Source organism: Copadichromis virginalis, linkage group LG12, assembly GCF_057382275.1.
Source record: "Copadichromis virginalis isolate Kocher_CV1m ecotype Utaka linkage group LG12, C_Virginalis_male_GT1.1, whole genome shotgun sequence".
Taxonomy (NCBI): Eukaryota; Metazoa; Chordata; class Actinopteri; order Cichliformes; family Cichlidae; genus Copadichromis; species Copadichromis virginalis.
The window spans coordinates 40,281,310-40,301,793 of NC_140629.1; the positions used below are offsets into that span (position 1 = coordinate 40,281,310).

Consider the following 20,484-nt stretch of genomic DNA (forward strand, 5'->3'; position numbering starts at 1 on the left):
CCAAGTACTGTATGCTTTTTATATTTTAGTAGTGTGTTAGTCAAACAGCAAATATTGTCAAAAAAAGTAAGAAATCTTTGTGGGTGCTTTGATTCATTTTTGAATGAACCCCCAAAAATGGGCTAAAATCGCCCCTGCCTCAGAGTAAATCATATCACAGAATATGACGAGCTTATGTTGAGGCGAACTGAAGAGGAGGACAGGGACAGGTGCTGCTAGGGCGAGACAGACGTCTCTCACAGAGTCCTTTACTGCTGCAGGCAACGTGTTCAAATAGGGCAAAACTTGAGGTTTTTTATTTCTATATGATGAACTCTGCATTATTAAGTGATAAGAACAAGAAATCTGATGTCCTGTAATCATTGTGACGCTATAGTTTGAGATACAATAAATAAAATAAGTTTTTGTACAAAGTATCGGATCAGTATCGTCGATACCACCCTGGATATTACTTGGTATCGGATCGGAAAGGAAATCAGTGGTATCGCACATCACGTTTTCCTGCTCGCGCGTGCCGCTCGGCTGCTCATTGGCTGAACGTTTACTGGGGTCCCGCCTTATAGCACTCAACACCGCTTCTCCGATTGGATAACGTAGTCGTCATGTCCCCAAAGCGTCATCTCTGATTCGCTGTGACAAATCGGTGGGGGATGATCCTCGAGTTTAAACATAGAAACAGGCAGCGGCTCCTCGGAGAGTTCGGAGTTTAGTTTGAGGACAAATAATCGTTAAAGTCGCGCCTTCGAGCAGTTTATAGGCGGAGGTACAGCTGTAACGGCGGGATGGACGGGGCCAACGGTACCGGAGAGGTCTGGCAGATTTCGGAGAAGCTGGAGAAGTAAGTAAAGCTCGAATCGTTAGCGAGCGGCTAACAGGCTGTGCCGTGTGAGGTCCCGGTGTTCCAGATCTACTGGCGTTTAGATCAACTGGCGTTGGTCGAACAGATGTGCGGCAGTCTTGCGTTTCAGGAGCTCCTACCGACAAACCAGCAAAAAAACGCCAAATGTGTCATCTGTGACATTTGTGAGGTTGTCTCAAACACACTCCGTCAGTCTTGATGCTGTTGAACAACAAAATGCTTAAAAATGTGGCGAGTTTACCTGGTGATATCCTCATGCGCGACGCGATCGCGAAAACAGCAAACAAGTAACACCACGCCGTTGTTGTTCACAGGACACAAAGAGTAAACGATCGGGAGACTCTTGTCGTCGTCATCGTTCCCCTCGCACGGTTTATTTCTCCGAATTCAGCGTTTTTGCTTCACAACTACAGCGTGCTGTTTACTTTGTGCACTAACATGGAGTCGAGTCAACCAGCGCCACCTCTGGCCAAGTGCCACAGCCTACAGCCAGATCAACCTGTGACACACATCTGCACCACGTTTGAATTCGTGTCATGCACATTTGTACCTTTCAATTGTGTCTGTTTGTGCGTCATGCAAATAAACCTTTGAAAAGAATGAAATGATATCATATATTTATTATCAGCCTACATTTGTACAAAATTCCAAATTATATACACAAAGTCATAGAAATCACCACTCCAATTGGTCATCATGATTTTAATATTCTCTTTTTCCATAACAATGAAATACGCCTTGGACAAATATGACACATCAATATTTCATTAGTGTTGTAACATCACATGTCGCTAGCATAGTCTGTCTGTGTCTTTTCCCTGAAAATGAATATTTCCAGCCAATATAGGCAATTCATCAACATGGCTGGAGTTATATACAGTCTGTATAAGTGTGGTTAATCTAATGAACATTTGTAAGGAGACGGCAGTTACTGTGAATTCACAGCAGTTACACAGTGATTAGTAATAAACAGCCAGTGAGAGTGAGTGGATATGACTGTTCCCACCACTAACACATGACCATAGGCCACTACTAGATTAACTTGTGACACATCTGCACCTGCTGCTATGATCACAGTGAGTAGAGGCTGAGTGGCTGCACTTACCCCTGGTACATCCAAATCTGCCCACAAACATGTTGAAAGATGCAATGCCAGCAATGTGGATTGTCAACACTAAAAACAATCAGTAAGCAAAAACAACAGGGATCACTTTTTTCTGTTTATTTAGCACCCACAACATTTGTAGTCGCCTTCTGCACAAGGGAAGTCCACACACACCGTGTGGTACCACTTTCCACAGAAGGTGCAATCTGCAAGATTGAATGAGATTGTCAGAGTCATTGTCTGACTGTTTATTACTAATCACCTGCTGTACATTCACAGTAACTGCCATCTCCTTACAAATGTTTATTAGATTGACCACACTTATGCAGACTGTATATCACAACCAACTCTAACATGTTTGTTTGCAGAGGGCAGACACAGACAGACTACGCTAACGACATGTGATGTTACAACACTGGTGAAATATTAGTGTGTTCACGACATTTTTCGTATGGGCAAAAGTATTGATATCAGGATGGTGATTCTTATGTGTATGTCATTTGGCATTTTGTACAAATGTAGGCTGATAATAAATATATGATATCATTTCATTCTTTTCAAAGGTTTATTTGCATGACGCACAAACAGACACAATTGAAAGGTACAAATGTGCATGACACGAATTCAAACGTGGTGCAGATGTGTGTCACAGGTTGATCTGGCTGTAGGCTGTGGCACTTGGCCAGAGGTGGCGCTGGTTGACTCGACTCCATGTTAGTGCACAAAGTAAACAGCTCGCTGTAGTTGTGAAGCAAAAACGCTGAATTCGGAGGAATAAACCGTGCGAGGGGAACGATAACGACGACAAGAGTCTCCCGATCGTTTATTCTTTGTGTCCTGTGAACAACAACGGCGTGGTGTTACTTGTTTGCTGTTTTCGCGATCGCGTCGCGCATGAGGATATCACCAGGTAAACTCGCCACATTTTTAAACATTTTGTTGTTCAACAGCATCAAGACTGACGGAGTGTGTTTGAGACAACCTCACAAGTGTCACAGGTGACACATTTGGCGTTTTTTTGCTGGTTTGTCGGTAGCAGCTCCTGAAACGCAAGACTGCCGCACATCTGTTCGACCAACGCCAGTTGATCTAAACGCCAGTAGATCTGGAACACCGGTGTTCCAGATCTACTGGCGTTGGTCGAACAGATGTGTGGCAGTCTTGCGTTTCAGGAGCTGCTACCGACAAACCAGCAAAAAAACGCCAAATGTGTCACCTGTGACACGTGTGAGGTTGTCCCAAACACACTCCGTCAGTCTTGATGCTGTTGAACAACAAAATGTTTAAAATGTGGCGAGTTTACCTGGTGATATCCTCACGCGCGACGCGATCGCGAAAACAGCAAACAAGTAACACCACGCCGATGTTGTTCACAGGACAGCAAGAGTAAACGATCGGGAGACTCTTGTCGTCGTTATAGTTTCCCTCGCACGGTTTATTTCTCCGGTTTCAGCGTTTTTGCTCCACAACTACAGCGAGCAGTTTACTTTGTGCACTAACATGGACTCGAGTCAACCAGCGCCACCTCTGGCCAAGTGCCACAGCCTACAGCCAGATCAGCCTGTGACACACATCTGCACCACGTTTGAATTCGTGTCATGCACATTTGTACCTTTCAATTGTGTCTGTTTGTGCGTCATGCAAATAAACCTATGAAAAGAATGAAACCACACTAATATTTCACCAGTGTTGTAACATCACATGTCGTTAGCCTAGTCTGTCTGTGTCTTTTCTCTGCGAACAAACATGTTAGAGTTGGTTGTTATATACAGTCTGTATAAGTGTGGTTAATCTAATAAACATTTGTAAGGAGAGGGTGGCACGGTGGTTAGCACTGTTGCCGCACAGCAAGAAGGTCCTGAGTTCAATTCCACCATCAGGCCGGGGTCTTTCTGTGTGGAGTTTGCATGTTCTCCCCGTGTTTGCGTGGGTTCTCTCTGGGTACTCCGGCTTCCTCCCACCGTCCAAAGACATGCAGCTTGTGGGGATAGGTTAATTGGATAATCCAAATTGCCACTAGCTGTGAATGTGGAAGTGAATGTGAGTGCGAATGGTTGTCTGTCCCTGTGTGTTAGCCTTGCGACAGACTGGCGACCTGTCCAGGGTGTACCCCGCCTCTCGCCCTATGACAGCTGGGATAGGCTCCAGCGCCCCCCGCGACCCTGAAAAGGATAAGCGGAAGTGAATGGATGGATGGATGTGTAAGGAGATGGCAGTTACTGTGAATGTACAGCAGTTACACAGTGATTAGTAATAAACAGTCAGACAATGACTCTGACAATCTCATTCAATCTTGCAGACTGAATGCACCTTCTGTGGAAAGTGGTACCACACAGTGTGTGTGGACTTCCCCTGTGCAGAAGGCGACTACAGATGTTGTGGGTGCTAAATAAACAGAAACAAATGATCCCTGTTGTCTTTGCTTACTGATTGTTTTCAGTGTTGACAATCCACATTGCTGGCATTGCATCTGTCAACATGTTTGTGGGTAGATTTGGATGTACCAGGGGTAAGTGCAGCCACTCAGCCTCTACTCATCATAGCAGCAGGTGCAGATGTGTCACAAGTTAATCTAGTAGTGGGCTATGGTAGCAGTGGACTGACCTCCATTTGAAACTGCTCCAGCTGCTGTGTGATAGTGGATCGGCTACAAATTGAAGATCATAAGCAAGTTTTGGAAATGAACCCTTGTATTATGTTGAAAAACAAAAAAGTGACATTGATTTTGTTGCAGGTCATTTTGACCCGTACTGTGTAAATCCACTCAGAATTATCCAAAAACTGCAATAAAACAATAGCAACTTTATTTCCCATCAAATAAGCATGTAGAACACAGTTAGACTTTCCATAACTATTGTAGGAACAATTTGGTTTTTCGTTCTTACAAACACGTATTTTGAACTTGCCCAACGTTCTCAGTTTTTCAATGCTCAACATTTTCAATTTTGTCCACATGATGGACAGAATGTAACTGTGTGCTTTCTGCAGATGTACTTCTTGCATTTCTCACAAAACGTGCTTGTTTTCAAACAGGAATCTTCCTAACTAAGATTTAAAACAAAAGATTTCTACGTCTCCTCCAGTCTCACAAACAGATGACAAACCAAGCAACACACCCGAGTCACTGACTTTCTTAAATCCACTCACTCTCACTGGCTGTTTATTACTAATCACTGTGTAACTGCTGTGGATTCACAGTAACTGCCGTCTCCTTACAAATCTTCATTAGATTAACCACACTTATACAGACTGTATATAACTCCAGCCATGTTGATGGATTGCCTATATTGGCTGGAAATATTCATTTCCAGGGAAAAGACACAGACAGACGATGCTTACAGGATGTGATGTGACAACACTAATGAAATATTGATGTGTCATATTTGTCCAAGGCGTATTTCATTGTTATGGGAAAAGAGAATATTAAAATCATGATGACCAATTGGAGTGGTGATGTCTATGACTTTGTGTATATAATTTGGAATTTTGTACAAATGTAGGCCAATAAGGAATATATGATATCATTTCATTCATTTCAAAGGTTTATTTGCATGACGCACAAACAGACACAACTGAAAGGTACAAATGTGTTGTGCAAGAAACGAAATCAAACGTGGTGCAGATGTGTGTCACAGGTTGATCTGGCTGTAGGCTGTGGCACTTGGCCAGAGGTGGCGCTGGTTGACTCGAGTCCATGTTAGTGCACAAAGTAAACTGCACGCTGTAGTTGTGAAGCAAAAACGCTGAATTCGGAGAAATAAACCGTGCGAGGGGAACGATAACGACGACAAGAGTCTCCCGATCGTTTACTCTTGCTGTCCTGTGAACAACATCGGCGTGGTGTTACTTGTTTGCTGTTTTCGCGATCGCGTCGCGCGTGAGGATATCACCAGGTAAACTCGCCACATTTTTAAACATTTTGTTGTTCAACAGCATCAAGACTGACGGAGTGTGTTTGAGACAACCTCACAAGTGTCACAGGTGACACATTTGGCGTTTTTTTTGCTGGTTTGTCGGTAGCAGCTCCTGAAACGCAAGACTGCCACACATCTGTCCGACCAACGCCAGTTGATCTAAACGCCAGTAGATCTGGAACACTGGCTGTTCACACCTGCAGGTAAAAGCCCGCAGGTGTGAACACAGGACTGAAACCGGAATCAGAACACTTTATTAATCCCTAAGGAAACGATGTGGGTCACAGTTGCTCCAAGACAGAAACAGACTAAACTATTTAAGCAGATTTATGGATGTGTTTCTTATTCCTGGAGCGAAGGCTTCAGGTGTTCTTCAGGTGAGGGTGAATATCAGGTCCTGTGGCTCTCTGAGTGGACTCTCAGGCGAAATATGTGGGTGTGTGATCTCTGAACTGCTGCATGATTTCGGTCTGACACTTGGTACCTGTAATGGGAGGTGGTGTTACACTCAGGCAAAAAACTCCAGAACAGTGAAGCTGAATGAGAAGCTTCATTGTTTGTGGTGCTTATTTATCAGTTTGTTTGATTTTCACTCAGACTTTCTCTGCAGGTCTTTGTCCATCGACACAGAAGACGAAATGGAAACTTACCACAGGTAACACACACACACACACACACACACACCACTAATCTAATGCAATGACCCGTCACATCCACTGTAAGTGGAGGCAGGATTTTCTTTGTCCTGAGTCTGGGATCAGTAACTGTTCAGGTGAGTCGCTGCTCTGCGAAACCCTGAAGTAGACCGAAGCCGCGTTCTTTTACTATTAATGTGTGATGATCAGATTAGGGCTGCTACGATTAGACGACTATCAAAATTGTCGCCGACTAATTTAATAGTTGATGCTTTGTTTGAAGCTTTGTAAGATCCTGAAAGACGCAGGAATAAGTAGTAAGATTTAAGAGTGTAATAACGGACTGAAACAGAAGATGGCAGCACTGCATCGACAAGGATGCCAGCTGCCGTTAAACCCAGAAGAAGAAGCAATCCCCGGTATCGTAGCTGTGACCTAGGTCGTGTCCAAATTCATGGGCTGCATCCTCCTGAGGCCGCATTTGTAGACCGATTACGTCACAGCGACGCGCCGAAGGCTGTCCAAATTCGTAGACTCCTCCGAATATGGCCGACAAATGCGTCCTCCTTTTCCCCGAATTTGAAGGATGGGTCGGGTGTGTCCTTCGTGGCCCACCATATCCCAGAATTCATAGCGCGGCCCAGCCAAACTCCAGTTTCCAACAATGGCGGCCGCTACTAAGTTTTAATGTTACTCTTATTAATCTTTCTGGGTCACAAAATAAACTTTTAACATATTTTCAGGCGAGAATGTAGCTGTGTAAACTTTAAATATCTGCTCAGTTTATCAAGATATCGCATATTTGCAAAAGTGCTTCGACGTTTTCAGAGACGTCTGCTACCCATCAGCTCCATAGCGAGCCGAAAGCTCAAGGGTCACTGAAGCCGCTGAGAACGGCACAACTCCCGGCACATTTTCAGATCACCGCCGTCTTTCGCTACTCAGGTTAAACATGATATATGAGTCACTTAGATAACTTAAACATGTTATTGTTTGGCTTTTTTCAGTATTTTATTTGTTCCTGAGTAAATCGGTTTGGCTGAGATTAAAGTTTTTACACAGCTGAATAAACGTCAAGCAGACAGCTGATTATCAGAAGTGTGAGACGCTCGAGAATTTACTCCGGTGTCCTGTTATATTTTAGATAGCAAGGAGTTTATTAAACTTCACCGAGACAATCTGCAGATTTAATTAAAATTTAATAAACTATCATCTTGTCTTTATTTTTAGTTAGCACCTTAAAAGCTTAAAGCTGTAAGCTAATGATAGTTATATAAGAGCAGATGCTGCTGGTGCAATAAGCTGTACGTTTTATGTCCAGTGGATGATGATCTGATTAGTCGACTAATTAGAGCTGGGCGATAGAACGATAACGATATGTATTGTGAAATAACTTTTTCTCGATAGAAAAATTAAACTATTGTGATAGACCTCACCGCTCTTGTCCTCTTAAAAAAAAAAACCCCAGCCAATCCAAATTAAGTAGCGCAGAGCCGAACCAATCACAGCCGCAGCGTCACGTCACGTGACTTGTTGCGTACAGCACAAGTGCCAAGCCGCACATGTGTATTTGTTTGGGAAGCAGCCAGCCGCCGTGCCGCCGGGTAACGGAGGAAATGAGTGTGCCGAGAGCGCGACCGAAGGTTACCGAGGAGAAAACAGACGATGGTTCCAACGCCGGAGAGATTGTCGAACGGAAGAGCCACAGAAGCTCCGTAGTGTGAAGGTATTTCTGCTATTTCAAGTCTGACAAAAACAGAGCAGCTGCACTGTAAATGTGCCGAAAGCAAGTCTGGAAATACAATAAAGCGGTGCAGCTCAGTCTCTGACTGGAAGCGCTGATTCGTCATTCGGCTTTTGTCAGACTAAAGTAACTGTTACAACTGTTTGAAAAGCTCAGCTATACAACAAGGAGAGGTCGAGAATTTCCTTTTAGTTCTCAGTTTATTTGATGTTGACAAAAGTTAGTCAGTTCAAATTCAAATTTTATTTGTCACGTACACAGTCATACACAGTACGATATGTAGTGAAATGCTTGGACAACTGCTCGTGACCTAAAGAAAACAAAAAAGGAAAAGGCTATGAATAAGATAGGAAATAAATATGAAAAATTAAAAAGGGTAAATTTAACTAGGAAGGAATAAAATATAAATTAAGGTTAAAAATGAAATAACTGTACAACACAAATTAGAATGAAGGGTAAATTTAACTGGGAAGAATAAGATAAAATATATAAATTAAAGTTGAAAATAAAATAACTGTACAACAAAATACACAATATAGAACTATATAAGAATGTATGAAGGAATCTAAATATAAACAAATATATACACAATGACAGCAGCTGTACAAGTATTAACCGGAAATGAAGAATATAGTGACCAGTGTTGTGCAAAACCAAAGTCCAGAAAGTCCAGTGTGTGTGTAAGAACTGCATGTGTGGGTCAGTACTGTGTGGTGGTGTGATTGAGAGACCGTATCGCCTGCGGGAAGAAGCTCCTCCTCAGTCTCTCTGTGTTGGTCTTCAGGGAGCGGAATCGCTTTCCTGACCTCAGCAGAGAGAACAGTCTGTTGTTGGGATGGCTGAGGTCCTTCACCATCTTCCTGGCCTTGGTCCAGCACCGCCTGCTGTAGATTGAGTGCAGGTCAGGGAGCTCGGAGCGGATGGTGCGCTCAGCTGACCGCACAACCCTCTGTAGAGCTCGTCTGTCCTGCATGGTGCTGTTCCCGAACCAGGTTAAGATGTTTCCCGCCAGGATGCTCTCTATGGTGCACGAGTAAAAGTTCCTGAGCACCTTGGAGGGCAGTTGGAAGTCTCTCAAGCGTCTGAGGTGGTAGAGACGCTGTCGGGCCTTTTTCACCACGGTGTTGATGTGACAGGACCATGACAGGTCCTGCGTGATGTGAACTCCGAGGTATTTGAAGCTGTCCACTCTCTCCACTGGGCACTCGTTGATGACGGGGGTCTGGTAGTTCCTCTCCTGCTTAGTGCTGAAGTCCACTATCAGCTCCTTTGTCTTACTGACGTTTAGAAGGAGGTTGTTCCTCTGGCACCAGTTCTCCAGATTCCTAATCTCCTTCAGGTAGGCCGTCTCGTTGTTATCAGAGATCAGGCCCACCACGACGGTGTCGTCAGCAAACTTGATGATGGTGGTGGAGCTGGTAGTGGCCACACAGTCATATGTGTACAAAGAGTACAGCAGGGGGCTCAGAACACACCCCTGGGGGGCTCCAGTGCTGAGAGTGGTGGAGGCTGAGACATGTCCGCCCATCCTTACTGCCTGTGGTCTGCCAGTTAGGAAGTTGGAGATCCACTGACACATAGATGAGCTGAGTCCCAGATGCTCCAGCTTGGTGGTGAGTGTGGAGGGAATTATGGTGTTAAATGCAGAGCTGTAGTCTATGAAGAGCATTTTAACATAATTCCCCCTTCTAGTGTCCAAGTGAGTGAGTGATGTGTGGAGGAGATGAGAGATGGCATCGTCTGTGGAACGATTTGGACGGTAAGCGAACTGTAGTGGGTCCAGTGTGTCTGGTAGTGAAGAAATGATGAAGTCTCTGACCAGGCGTTCAAAGCACTTCATCACTACTGAGGTGAGGGCTACAGGGCGATAGTCATTGAGAGAAGCAGGGTGGGGTTTCTTCGGGACAGGAACAATGATGGACTCTTTGAAGCATGTGGGGATCACCGACTGAGATAAAGAGATGTTGAATATCTCAGTGAACACAGGAGCTAGCTGGTATGCGCAGTCTCTGAGGATACGACCTGGGATGCCGTCTGGTCCTGCTGCTTTCCTGGTGTTCACTCTCTTGAAGGCTCTCCTTACTTCATGCTCGGAGATGACGAGCACGTTTCCGGTGCTGGCAGTATCTTCCTGTCTGCAGCCGTTAGCGCCGCTAACACTAGCATTGTTGGAGACCTTAGCTGCAGCCTCGAAGCGAGCATAGAAAGTGTTCAGCTCGTCTGCCAGAGTCACGGCCGCGTTCGTCATACCGGTTGTTGGTGCTTTATAGTCCGTTATTGTCCTTAGTCCCCGCCACAGGCTCCTAGAGTCACTCTGTTGGAGTTGTGACTCTAGTTTCCTCCCGTAGCGCTGCTTCGCCTCTTTCACCGCCCTCTGCACGTTATATGACGCGGCTTTGTACGGGTCCATGTCCCCCGTCATGAGTCCCGTGTTGTAGGCAGCGGTGCGGGATCTCAGAGCGTCGCGGATGGTTTTATCCACCCACGGCTTCTGGTTGGGAAACGTTGTGATAGTCTTTGTCTCCACGGTATCATCCGCTAGTTTCCCGATGAATCCCACAACCGCTTCCGTAAACACGTTGACGTCATCGTCGGAGCTGTTTCTGAACATGCCCCAGTCTGCGTCATCGAGTGCGTCCTGTAACGCGGCCACCGATTGATCCGTCCAGCGCGCGACCTTCCTCTGAACCGGAACTTCCTGTTTCAGCCTTTGTTTGTATTTTGGCATGAGGAAGATGGCGGCGTGATCAGATTTGCCAAACGGAGGGCGGGATTTGTCTGTTTTGTCTGATCTTCTGTAAAACAAACTAAGATTTATTTTTAGAATTAATATTTTGTTTCTAAGTGGAATTGACAGTTTAGTCTGTTTCGTTTGTTCTATTTTGAAACTTAAACGCTTTAGCGGCTGCCTTTTGTGTAGTTTGCAATATTTGCCTTTATTTATCTGAAAAAGTCTCATGTTCCTTAAGTACATCTACCCTGTTGAACTTATTATGGGAAATAAATATTTAAATCAAAACAAGCTGCTGATTATTTCACATTTTACTTGTGAGCAACGGCACATTTAAATCTTACAAATATAGTTATTTGGCTGATATCGTGATATGAAAAAATCTTATATCGCCCAGCTCTACGACTAATAAAATAATCGTTTGTGGCAGCCCTAGCTCAGATCTTCATGAGTCACTGACATTAGAAGCCTGTTTGTCACAAGCACAGAGGCTGAGAGGACGTCAGTGTTTGAGTGGGGATGGGATCATAAATGTCCTGGATCTGTTTTCCACACGTCGCAGTTTACTGAAGCATTTTAAGGTGCATTAATTCATCCATTAAATATTTGATTCTGTGCTAATATCACAATTTAGACGTTAGTTAAAAACACATTTTACTTGATTTAAATTATTATTACAGCGTGTGGCTGATCTGAGATCAGTTTTTTCTTTTTAAGACTGTTCTGTTTCTGGCGTGTAGACGAAGCTCCCGTGCCGTCGCACCAATCAGGTTATACACACACAATACGGTAATATTATGTTGAAGCACAGTGCGTATCACTCCGCGAGGCTCCGCCTACGACAGCCGTAACGCTCGGAAAATCCATCAAGTGGTGCGGCTTCGTAGCTCAACAAAGTCGTACTGAAACATTTGACAGATTTTTGAGCGCCGTGCACATAAAATCGGTTTGGTAATAACGACGGCCCGCTAGCATGCTCTACCAAAAACTGTGCTTTGTTGTGTGTCTGACGGACGAAAGCCAAACCAGTTCCACACCAGTGAAGCTGCAGCATTTTTACAAACCAGTTCTGGTTCATCAGTTTCATTCATTGATCCGCTTTCGCCATTCTCGTTCTCCGTCGCCGCCATGTGCGTATGTAAACAAAGGCACTGTGCATGTGCGTTTTACCCATATTCTATTGCGATATTTAATTTTCTTATAATGGCCTAACATTATAAGAAAATGTTAGGCCCCAGCCCTAGTCGCATCTTTGTTTGTTTTGGTTCTGTGTTCCAACAGCACTGAAATATCTTTATCTAAGAATCAGACATGAGAAACCTTTTAAAGACTGTAGCTGTGCTTTTCTGTAGCTCCTCTCCAGTCTTTCTGCTCTGGTTTCAGAGGAGCTGCAGTTTCTGGTTTAGTGCTGTCTCTTGTAGTTGCGGCCTTTCACCAGCAGGTGTCAGGCTTCCCGTTGATCATGATGAACCCAGCACTCTATAACTGTTAGTCATGGGCGCTGACTGTAAGTGCAGTCAGGACTGAGCAGAGGTTCCTGGCAGTCGTGACTGTGAGCCGCAGTGATCTCAGTGTTGGCGAGCAGAGGGCGGTTAAAGGTGATTTCCACAAACTCACTTTCTAACCTCAGGACTTTCACTTCTGCAAACTCTCTGCAAGCCTGTTTCCTGTCAGCCTGTGACTTTTAGCCTTTCTGAAAGACACACACTGTTCAACCCCTGAATGCAATATCCATGCTGCAGATTATATTTATTATTTAACAATAGCAGTAAAATAATTTCCCTGCTCCACAGTGGTCTGGTTGAGCGTTTGTAGCCTCGCTAACAACCCAACATTTCATCTCCGAGGAAGTGATTCCAGAGAGAAGTAAAGCAAGTGTGTAAGTTCATCTCTGAATGTTTGTAAAGCATTCCAGCGTTAAGCTTAACAACCTCTCTCTCTCCTGCTGCTACTTCAATCATGAAACTGATCAATGATCAGCTGATCGCAGGGCTCGCAAAATCGCTAGCCCGACGTCCCGGGGCTAGCGATTTTTCCAGTCGGGCTACCAAAATCTAACTCAGCCCTGCCCGTCGGGCTGTCATAGGAAGGAAAAATATGAATGTGCTTTAAATTTTATAACTTCTGAGTGAATGTAGTTGCACGTGTACGCCTTTGAAATGGGTGTATAGCAGTTGTAGAAGAAGCTCCATAGTTTATTAGCCTAGCTTGAACCGGTGAGCTGCTGAACCGGTAGCTCTGTAGACCTCGATATAAGTTTAGCCTATTTACCGTAGTGTCTTTTCAGAAATTGGGATTTGCTTCCGCATTCTATGCTTTTGCATTCTTTCGCCAATGTAGCTGAGTAATTATGTCACTGGCATCGATGAGCCACTGTCAATATGTGACACTGATTGATCAGTGACGATTAATTGTGCACCAATTCCTCTGACATCGTCTTATCACTCATTAGCTTACTGTTCAAACGTGACAAGTGAAATCTCCCGCAGCTTAAACATGTGAGAGGTTGATCGCTGAGCGTTATGTGAGTGTGTGTAAAAGCAGCAGGACATATATTTTAGTTCTGCTGAGCCAAATAAGACAGGTCAGGGTGAAGAAGTGACAGCCAAAGAAAAGCTTACCACAAAACAGAGAAGTTATGACAAATCAGACAATGAGGCAAAAAGAAAAAAAAAAGCGCAGCAGTTTCATGGACAAAAGAATTTCTGTGGCTGGAATATGACGAGCTAAATAACATGATGTTCTGCCGGGTGTGTTGTGAGTCGACAAGCGCCTTTGTTACTGGGACCAGTCATTTTAAGAAAGACCCCATCAGAACCCATGAGAAATGCAAGAAATGCATTATTGCTCAGTCTGCAATATCTTTCCCAGAACAAACACCAATTGCAAAAAAGCATACTAAAAATAAACCTGAGAAATCTGTTTAGAGCAGCTACTATGTTGCAAAGAGTGAACTACCTTTGGCCAAATTTAGCAGTCTTTGCAAACTTCACAAAGCAAACGGCCTCGATCTTGGTTCCACTTGCCTCTTACCCGTGACTTCAGTGGAAATGTCAGATTGAGGATCTGACACAGACTGATTCATGTCCTACACAGTTCTTACAAGTTCATAGACATTTCTGTTCAATGAGAACCAAGTATTTGAGTTGATGGTTATTTGTTCCTCATGAAGAAACCGTACTTCAGATTTTTGTTTACATTTATTTTGATTCAGCCAGTAAATCGTGGATCCTTTCTGTGTATGACAGTGAACGCTGCTCTGTTTTTGTCAGACTTGAAATAGCAGAAATACCTTCACACTACGGAGCTTCTGTGGCTCTTCCGTTCGACAATCTCTCCGGCGTTGGAACCATCGTCTGTTTTCTCCTCGGTAACCTTCGGTCGCGCTCTCGGCACACTCATTTCCTCCGTTACCCGGCGGCACGGCGGCTGGCTGCTTCCCAAACAAATACACATGTGCGGCTTGGCACTTGTGCTGTACGCAACAAGTCACGTGACGTGACGCTGCGGCTGTGATTGGTTCGGCTCTGCGCTACTTAATTTGGATTGGCTGTTCTTCTTTTTTTTTTCTTCTTTTTTTTTTAAGAGGACAAGAGCGGTGAGGTCTATCACAATAGTTTAATTTTTCTATCGAGAAAAGGTTATTTCACAATACATATCGTTATCGTTCTATCGCCCAGCTCTAGCATTACTTACTAATGACGTTTGCTTTGCTTTCGTTCAGGTTCATTCAAGATGGCAAAGACGCTGCCCGACAGGGAGACCTGCACAAAGCGCTGGAGTTCTTCAGACTGGCTTACAACATTCACCACAGTCACAAACTGGAAAGCCGGATCAAAAAAATCGAAGAGCTCATCGCTGAGAATGACTTGGAGGAAGATGATGACGAGTTTGTTAATGTTAACAGCAGCGGTTTAATGCTTTTTAAAGAGCTGTATGACAAGCTGTACGACTACCAGAGGGATGGAGTGGCCTTCTTGTACAGTCTCTACAGAGATGGCCGGAAAGGCGGGATTTTAGCTGATGACATGGGACTGGGCAAAACCATCCAGGTGATATCATTCCTCTCTGGCATGTACGACAATGAGCTGGCTAAACACACACTCCTGATCATGCCGACTTCCCTCATCACAAACTGGACCAAGGAGTTCTCCAAATGGACTCCGGGCATGAGGGTGAAGGAGTTTCATGGCATCAGCAAAGGAGAGAGGACCAGGAATCTGGAGAAAGTTCAGAGGAGGGGCGGCGTCATCATCACCACCTACACGATGCTCTTAAACAACTGGCAGCAGCTGTCCACCTACAATGGCAAAGAGTTCACATGGGACTATATGATCCTGGACGAGGCTCACAAGATAAAAAGCACAACCACCAAAACCGCCAAAAGTGCCTACGCCATACCGTCCAAGAACCGAGTTCTACTCACAGGAACTCCGGTCCAGAACAACCTGAGAGAAATGTGGGCTCTCTTCGACTTTGCCTGTCAGGGCACCCTCCTCGGCATGGCGAAAACATTCAAAGCGGAGTACGAGAACCCCATCACCCGGGCCCGGGAGAAGGACGCCACTCCAGGAGAAAAGGCGCTGGGATCCCGGATGTCAGAGAACCTGATGGCAATAATAAAACCGTATTTCCTGCGCAGGACCAAGTCCGAAGTACAGAAAAACAAAACAAACAGCACACGTAACAAGGAACACTTGGAGGACATGGAAGACCATGTTCCAAACCTTGAAGCAGACTCTGGAGCGGTGATGCCCAAATTGACGAGAAAAAACGACCTGATTGTCTGGACTTACCTGAGTGCCGTTCAGGAGGACATCTACAGGCAGTTCATATCGCTGGACCACATCAGAGAGCTCCTGCTGACCACCCGATCGCCTCTAGCTGAGTTAAACATTCTGAAAAAGCTGTGCGACCACCCGAGGCTCCTCTCTGCTGCCGCCATAGCCAAGTTAGGCTTGGAGGAGAGTGCAGCTGACTGCCAGGAGACCACAGAGGCCAACGATCACAGCATCATCAGCGTTCCTGATCACACCTTGATCTCAGAGTCTGGGAAGATGGTCTTTCTTTTCTCTCTCCTAGATCGGCTCAGGCAGGAAGGCCACCGCACCCTCGTCTTTGCCCATTACAGGAAGGTGCTCGACATCATCGAGCGCATCCTGGGCAACAGAGGCTTCAAAGTGCTGCGGCTAGATGGAACCATCACTCAGATCGCAGAGCGAGAGAGGCTCATCTCTCTGTTCCAGACTGACAAACGGTACTCCGTCTTCCTCCTCACCACCCAGGTCGGTGGAGTCGGCATCACCTTAACAGCAGCCGACAGGGTGGTCATCTACGACCCCAGCTGGAACCCTGCGACAGACGCCCAGGCCGTTGACAGGGCGTACCGCATAGGCCAGACTGAAAACGTCGTCATCTACAGGCTGATCACCTGCGGCACTGTGGAGGAGAAGATTTACCGCCGGCAGGTTTTCAAAGACTCTCTTATTAGGCAGAATACCGGGGACAAAAAGAACCCGTTTCGGTACTTCAGCAAACAGGAGTTGAAGGAGCTCTTCACCTTGGAGGACACGCGGTCCTCCTCTACACAGCTCCAGCTTCAGGCGCTGCACGCCAGGCACCGGCGCACCGACCCTGAGCTCGACAAACATATCACACACCTCCACACCATGGAGATGTTTGGGATTTCTGACCATGACCTCATGTTTACACTTGACATCAACCACGACGAGGCCCTCGAGAACCAAGAGGAGCATCATTACATCGAAGGGCGGGTCCAGAAGGCTCAGGAGCTCATGAAGGCGGAGTCTGAGCTGCAGATGCAGCTGGCAGAGAGCATGGTGTCCAGCACGGAGCCGGCATGGCTCCGATACCCAGCAGACAACAACAGCCGGGAGCGGTCCCATGAGAAGAAACCACATCCTTCATATCCGAAGCAGGACACGAGCCTGGCCTGGTCTCCAGCTGTGGTGGATTTGGAACAGACTGCTTCTGGGAAGGAGGCCACTCTGGAGAATCTCAGCAAGGGAGTGATTGATCTGACTGCAGAGGAGAGCACAGCAGAGGTCAGCCACCATAGCCTCGCTGAGCAGAACCTGGATTCTCCGAAACACCCGTCAGTGAAGCTGGAAAGGAGCTTGTTGGAGGCGGCAGATCCGATCGAGGTGTCTGTGGTGCTGATGGAGGCTGGTGACGTAGCTGACACCTCAGTCAGAGAAGGACTCAATGAATCTGCGGCCGCGAGTCTGTATGTTACAGCAGCCGATGAAGATGAGCAGAAGATGATGGGACATTTGACCCTGAAGTACGATGACTCCGAGATGGAGCTGGGGTCTCCTCACATCACTCCTCCAGAGAACAGAAGACTTTCCGCGCTGCGCGTCTCCAGTTTGAGCCTCAGAGCCGACACATCATCCAGAATCGGCAGCGAGCTCGAGTCTTTGAATGGCAACTTCAACCTACAGCTGGAGGACAGTGGCGCCGATCACGATGAGGCGGAGCTGCAGGAAGAGGAGGAGGAGCTGCAGGAAGAGGAGGAGGAGCTGCAGGAAGAGGAGGAGGAGGAGCTGCTGTCTCAGCTGCAGCTGGAGGGAAGTTTCGACGTGGGTAAATCTCTTTGTGAGTGGCAGCAGAAAGAAGCATCAAGTTACAGCGCGAGCAACGGCCGCGCCGTCAGCCTCAATGAGTCACATGACTCAGTCGTGGGTATCAGGAAGAAAAAGGCTGCTGTGATTTATGACAGTGAAGAGGAGACGCAGGAGGAGGATGATGGGCAGCTTGAGAACTCCTTCCAGGTTTCCGGAGCATCGACGCCAAAGTCAGCGTGCACTGGCACCACGCCGCTCCGTACTCGAAAGAGCATTGGTGGAAACACGTCCGTGGCTTCTCACCGCTCCTTCCTCCATTCCATCATTGAGGACATGGACAACCAGGACAGCCATGAAGATGATGGTGATGCTTCGGATGTCCATTCAGATGAGGCCGAAGAGGACATGATTGGTTTGGCTCATGATGAGGTTGAGGAGGAGGAACCCAGTGGAGAGACTGTAAACTCAGAGGAGGAGTTTGTAGAAGAGGAGATGGAGGAGGAATTTGAGGAGGAAGGAGACTTTGAGTCAGGAGACACTGAGGAATATGGAGAAGGGAGCCTCCTGGAGGAAACGTCCACCGAGCCTGAGTTGGTATCAAACGAGGCGATGGATCAGTGCACCGCCGAGACAGGTGTAAAGGAGGTCGAGGACGAGAGCTACGACTCGCTGGTGCAGCGAGGGCGGGAGTGCTACAGCAAAGCTGAGCTGGACGAGGCCCTGGACTTCTTCCTCAGAGCCATCGACATCAAACCCGGAGATCCGGAGATCCAGCTCATGACCATCCAGCTGTACCGGCAGCTGAGTCAGGTGGCGAGGAGATCCTAACAGAAAAGGACGATCGGGGCGGCGAGGTCAAGCTCTGCCGGCCCGCCGCTTCACGCCAAAGCTGTAAATCTTTCAAACGTGTCTGGCGTGTTCGTCTTCTCCGTGAGATCGCGCTGAGTGACTAATGTTTGAACAGCTCAGCTGATTGCAGAAAGCTTCCTGTTTGAACTTCTTCTTTCAGTAATGTAACTAGAATCAGGTGTGTGTCATCATCCACCACGAAACGGTCAGTTTTCATCTTTGATCTGATTTTCATCTGTAACCTGTACTTATTGTAATATACTTTGAAATTTGTCAAATTAAAATTCATGTTTCTGTCTAATTTGAATTCATGTCTGTTATTTTTAAGGTAATGAACGGCTTCATCTCTGAAAACAGAAATCTCCTGCAGAGCGTTTGGCCTACTCAAAAGTTTTCCCCGCCCTAAACCCACCAAAATAAACTTCCTGTTTTATCCAGTTGGGCCTCAGATCAGCTGAGCAGGAGCCTCATGCAGGTTTAGGATTCACAACAGGAAGCTACATCCATCTTTTATATACAGATTATAACTAAATCGTCCGATGGCCCATAAAAGACTTCACACAGCTGTGATCCAGCTGTGCAGAGACCAGAACATAAACTCAGCAGGAAGTGCTGAGGATACATCGGTGGGTCAGACCTGAGTTTAGGTCCCTCTGAAGCGTCTGACTCAGCTCTTAATCCTGGTTACATTCCCCTTTAGAACCGAACGTGTTGGGATTTGTCATCTCCTGAAACGCTTCACAGTCGGTGCTGCAAACCTACGTTTACAAAGCAGAACTGACGAGACGCACACAGCGGCAAGAACGCGTTCCCACACTTCCTGTCCAATGAGGTCGCGAAGGTCAGAGTATTTGAGCAGAAACAAATCCAGAAAACATGAAACATCAGTGTGAGGTCATAACAGCTCATTTCCATGTTTCTGTGATCACCGGTGTGCAAATATTCAACATTATTCTTCTTCAAGTTCACTGTTTGAGCAAGAAGCTGAAGAATAATGAAGCTCATCATAAGATGTAAGATTCCAGTTAGTTAATGTTTGACGTCAGTTTTACGGGTTCAATGTTCTGATTTCTCACTGCTTTCAGATTTTGGGGTAAAAACATGAACTTGGTTTATTTTCTGGATAAATACAAATACATACAAATACAAATAAATACAAACTGCTTGGACTCTGCGCCGGTGTTGTGCCAAAAACTGATTTCCAGTGTGAGTAATATCTTTACATTAACAGGGTTATAGGCAAAACCTTAAAATTACCCCTTTTCATAAAGTATCTTAATAACTCTGTGTTATTGTACTTTCATTATGACCAATCCCGACTTTTCCCCACTTTAAGTGTTTACAGAACTGTTTTATTTGTTGCAATTTCTGACTTTTTTTTTTTTTAACTGGATAAATAAAGGAGATATAAAAGTCACTGCCAAAAATGTAAAGTTGACATGTTTGACATATTATAGACCAACAAGTCATTTATAGCTTATGGCAGCAATCAGTTTTTGGCACAACACTGTATTCAAAGTCAGCGCCTCATTGGTCAGTTTGCTCCCTGAAGCCTCAGCAGTAGCGGTTTTTGACACGGGCTCGTACTCATTCTGCCCCGACATCAGCCAGCGCATATTGGGAATGTCGTAGGCACCGATCGGTTTTCTATCGCCCATTTGCTGGGAGTAAGGGCGCCCTCCGTTTGGGAGGTGCGCCTGCTGCTTGCGGCACAGGGAGGAGAGGGCGGGGCGGCGTCTAATAACCAACTCGCAAAATAAAAACAAAGCAACAAACACAAAAACACCAGACATCATGATACAGATTTAGCAGCGATGTTTTTTCGAAATTCTATACATGAAAAGTGAGCTCGAGAGCCCTCGGTGCGCCTGCGCGGTGCTGAAGTCAAAGTAAACTTTATTGTCATCTCCGCTACAGACAGTCCAGCATATAGAGACGAGACAACGAGGCTGCAGTTACAGCAGTGCAAGTAACGCCAGGGGGAGTGTTCGCCCAGGGCGCCAAACAGGCTAGGACCGCCACTGAGCGTCAGGCTGACTGAAGCTGCGTTCTGATAAATC

General features: G+C 45.9%; 1 protein-coding gene across 1 annotated transcript; it reads left to right on the forward strand.

The window, feature by feature from the left end:
* Positions 1–568: 568 nt before the first annotated feature.
* On the forward strand, positions 569–18,725 carry ercc6l (excision repair cross-complementation group 6-like). The gene is made up of 3 exons (XM_085476548.1): positions 569–838; positions 6,489–6,533; positions 14,713–18,725. Exons 1-3 carry the CDS (start codon positions 783–785, stop codon positions 18,401–18,403), a joined length of 3,792 nt encoding a protein of 1,263 aa, XP_085332674.1. The 5' UTR covers positions 569–782; the 3' UTR covers positions 18,404–18,725.
* Positions 18,726–20,484: the final 1,759 nt, after the last annotated feature.

Excerpts from the sequence above, each read along its gene's own strand:
- ercc6l (XM_085476548.1), top strand. The coding sequence starts at position 783 with ATGGACGGGGCCAACGGTACCGGAGAGGTCTGGCAGATTTCGGAGAAG. Across the intron at positions 839-6,488 it reads ATTTCGGAGAAGCTGGAGAA|GTCTTTGTCCATCGACACAG; the intron begins GTAAGTAAAGCT and ends CTTTCTCTGCAG. Across the intron at positions 6,534-14,712 it reads GAAATGGAAACTTACCACAG|GTTCATTCAAGATGGCAAAG; the intron begins GTAACACACACA and ends GCTTTCGTTCAG.